General features: G+C 39.9%; 1 protein-coding gene across 1 annotated transcript; it reads left to right on the top strand.

Annotated features, from left to right (window-relative positions):
• Positions 1 to 241: 241 nt before the first annotated feature.
• On the top strand, positions 242 to 3110 carry LOC125196494 (benzyl alcohol O-benzoyltransferase-like). Its single transcript, XM_048095030.1, has 3 exons — positions 242 to 685; positions 1781 to 2194; positions 2580 to 3110. The coding sequence occupies exons 1-3, from the start codon at positions 242 to 244 to the stop codon at positions 3108 to 3110; spliced, it is 1389 nt and encodes a 462-aa protein (XP_047950987.1).
• Positions 3111 to 4004: the final 894 nt, after the last annotated feature.

The raw sequence follows: 4004 nt of genomic DNA, 5'->3' as shown, positions 1-4004 counted from the left end.
AAAGTAGAGATAATATTATTTCCATTTTTGGAAACATTTCATTTTTAATGAGACAAACAAAAACATAAAACGTTTCATTTCTAATGGGACAGATGGACTATATTTTATAAAATGGAAATGTGTTTATACCATTACTAATTCTCATCCCAAAAGAAAAGTTCCCGTTTTAAACAGGATAAGAATACAATATTCTATAAATAGCCACACATTACAAAATTATCACTCACAAAACATAGAGAGAATGCAGTCCACGAAGAGTTTAACCTTCAAGGTGTCGAGAAAAAACCCCGAGCTGATCGCGCCGGCAAAGGCGACGCCTCACGAATTCAAGCTCCTCTCCGACATCGACGATCAAGATGGCCTCCGCTTCCAAATTCCGGTGATTCAGTTCTACCGCTCCCAGGAAGGCAAGGGCATCATGGATCCCGTGAAGGCGATCCGTGACGCCGTTGCCAAGGCTTTGGTTTCGTACTACCCTTTCGCCGGGCGACTGAGGGAACGCGCGGCCCGGAAGCTGGTGGTGGAGTGCACCGGAGAGGGCGTCATGTTCATCGAGGCCGACGCGGACGTGACGCTCAAGCAGTTTGGAGAGGCTCTTCATCCGCCGTTCCCATGTTTGAAAGAGCTGCTTTATGATGTTCCTGGATCAACCCAACTCCTCAATTGCCCCCTCTTGCTGATTCAGGTCACCATCCCTATTTAATTACTGCAAAACTTTCAATCTACGTATACACATCTTTTTTCCAGACATTACCTTTTGGATAACCAAGTATATGGCTCTCGCACTGTACTATTTACACTTAATACACAAAATAAAATTGTATAAAATCTCGTTAGCACAAAAGAAATCTTAATAATATCAATTGTTTTTGTTTCAGTGTACAATAGAAGACAAATAAGCACTCTCAAAAAAATCGACTTCAATTTTTTTTTTAACCAATTAAACATGTTAATTTGTATTTCTAAATGCATCACACTCATTTTTACAAATATATCCGTTGTTGGTGTTCTAACTGAAATCAAGAGACGTATATAAAAAAATTGTTTCAGGAAAGCAAAAAATTAAGAGTGTAGCAGATAATTGTGTCTTTATCTTAAGGACGCTTTACTTTATCCTTATAAGATGAATTTATTGTAGTAAAAGGCTTAAGTTCCTTATCATGTTAAAAATATATATATTTTTTTCATATAGTATTGTTAAATTTTGTATTATTTGCGTAAATCATTGTCCTAAATTTATGAATTTTAAATTAAAATATATAGCCCTTGTTGAAACATTTAAAGAAGCATATTGTCGATTCTACTTGAAACTCATGGGTTGATCCCAATAACTCGACAATTTGATTGTATTAGAGTAAGGATATTTTGTAATCCAAAAAAAATTCCAATCTAATTACACCCCTAAATCATAACCAAAGTCTCATAGGGTTGCCCCGAATTGAGCGAGATCTCATGATATAATTTTCTAATTTCATTAACCCTTTTCCAACTTTTACTGGTAAAATAAATTATTTTTTCATAACCTTATACTCGTTACTTCATTTTAAAACTCTTCCCGATATTGGGATAAGAAGATAAAAAAATTTCTCCCTCAGTCTCATAATAGATGGCACGCTTGGGGAATGACACGGAACTAAAGGAGATGTTATTTTGTGTGTTAGGTGAGAGAAAAAATAGTATATTTATATTAATGTAAGAGTAAAGTGTAACATCTAATATGGAGTGAAGGATTACACAATTATTAACTTCATGATTTTGATATTTTCGTTATCTTTTATAGGTTACTCGACTGAAATGCGGAGGATTCATCTTCGCAATCCGCCTGAATCACACAATGAGCGACGCGTTCGGACTCGTCCAATTTATGTCAGCGGTCGGCGTACTCGCCTGCGGCGCCGAGGCCCCTTCCATCCCACCGGTCTGGGAGCGACACCTCCTCACCGCACGCGACCCGCCGACTGTGACGCACATGCACCGCGAGTACGACGACGTCATTCCAGACGCCAAAAAAGGAGCTCCCACCCCACCCCAAGACATGGCGCACCGCTCCTTCTTTTTCGGCCCAGCCGAGCTCTCTGCTCTTCGCAGCCTCCTGCCTCCCCACACGCGCCGCAACAGCTCTACCTTCGAGCTCCTCGCAGCCTCCCTCTGGCGCTGTCGCACAATCGCCATCTCGCCAGACCCCAAGGATGAGGTCAGGGAGGACACATGTGGAGAGTGAAGAGGGCTTTAGCCCCTAACTATAGAGATATGATCAGTTGGAAAACTATCTTAAATTGGTAACTGACAACTATGTCAACAACGTATGCTGTAGATGTCTATACAAAGATATTTGTATGTCAACTAAATGCATTTGACATTCATGTGTCTTCTAGTTGACATGTAAATAATGATGTCAATTACGTAGTTCACATACAAATGTCTTCTTGTTGACATCTGTAACGTAGATCGTTGACATAGTTGTCAAATATCAATTTAAGATAGTTGTCAACCTAACATGACGTATAATTATATAAAATCCCCAATCACAATATTTTGAAAATTAAGTCCTTACTAAACTCGTTTCTGCGTCCATCCAGGTCAGATTCATGTGCATCGTGAACACTCGGCGCCGATTCAGTCAGCCACTCCCAGCCGGCTACTACGGCAACGCCTTCGCTTTCTCAGTCGCGATAGCAACTGCAGGAGACTTATCGACGAGACCGCTGGATTTCGTGGTGGGGCTGGTGAAGAAGGCCAAGGACGAGGTGACGGAGGAGTACATGAGGTCGCTGGCGGATGTGATGGTGATTAGGAACCGCCCGCATTTCTCTGTGGCGCGGACCTACCTGGTGTCGGATGTGAGGCACGCGGGCTTCAGAAAGGTGGATTTCGGGTGGGGAAAACCGGTTTACGGTGGACCGGCGGAGGGCGGGGTCGATGAGATTCCTGGAGTGGTGAACTTTTACATTCCTTTTATGAATAACAAGGGCGAGGACGGAGTGTTGGTTCCAATGTGCTTGGCGGCGAATGCCATGGAAGTGTTCGTCAAAGAGCTCGAGGGGATGTTACAAGGTGTCGATGCGGTGGCTGGCCGGAAAAAGGGGGTGTTCATAGGGTCGGCTATGTGAATTAGTCAAAACTAAGTTCCAGCTTTCTTCTCAAATAAAAACCGAATAAGACTTCTTCCAGTATTAGGACTTAATTTTATTTAATAAGAGTGATTGATTAATGCATACATATGAACTGGTTATTTTATTTAAATTGAAACAAGTAAATTGGGCACATACCAATTAACTCTATTGTTTATGCAGCTAAGTCGGGAGAAGAAGGTAATCAATTGCTAACTAATTAACAATTCCACATTAAGACCAAATATTAGTCATTCAAATTAAGACTAAATATTAGCCATTAGATTATGAGATCTAGTGGTTGAAATTATGCCAAATAGATTATATTTTAAACTAAAAAATAATTAAATAAACTTAAAGGATATATAATGTCAATTCCTATATATGGTGGTTGAAACTAATCACTTTCTCTCTCCTCAAAATCATCTTAAAACTCTAAATTTATGTAACTTTCTCGATTTAAAATATTTTTCTGTAAAAAATAGTACTACCTCCATGTGATTAAAGAGGATCCGTGACAGTCTTGCACTGGATCTGAAAATTTAGAGGGACCTATGAGTCCAATATTACAGAGGGACCTTCGAGTCAAATACAGAGGGACCTATGAGTCCAATATTACAGAGGGACCTATGAGTCCAATATAGAGAGACCTATGAGTCCAATATTACAGAGGGACCTTCGGGTCAAATACAGAGGAACCTATGAGTCCAATATTAAAGAGGGACCTATGAGTCCAATTAAAGAGGGACCTTCGGGTCATAGAGGAATCTTAGACAGATACTAGGCTTGAACTGTCAGAATAATAAACTGAACAGAGAGGCATATGCATATAAATATGAAATTGCTATGATATTATTTTTTATTATATGTGTTGGTTAAAGAATATGTTTGATA

Source organism: Salvia hispanica, chromosome 1, assembly GCF_023119035.1.
Source record: "Salvia hispanica cultivar TCC Black 2014 chromosome 1, UniMelb_Shisp_WGS_1.0, whole genome shotgun sequence".
Taxonomy (NCBI): Eukaryota; Viridiplantae; Streptophyta; class Magnoliopsida; order Lamiales; family Lamiaceae; genus Salvia; species Salvia hispanica.
This window is presented reverse-complemented; position numbering and strand designations above follow the sequence as displayed.

Coding starts and splice junctions, on each gene's coding strand:
- LOC125196494 (XM_048095030.1), top strand. CDS start 242: ATGCAGTCCACGAAGAGTTTAACCTTCAAGGTGTCGAGAAAAAACCCC. Junction 686..1,780: donor GCCCCCTCTTGCTGATTCAG/GTCACCATCCCT, acceptor TATCTTTTATAG/GTTACTCGACTGAAATGCGG. Junction 2,195..2,579: donor CGCCAGACCCCAAGGATGAG/GTCAGGGAGGAC, acceptor GCGTCCATCCAG/GTCAGATTCATGTGCATCGT.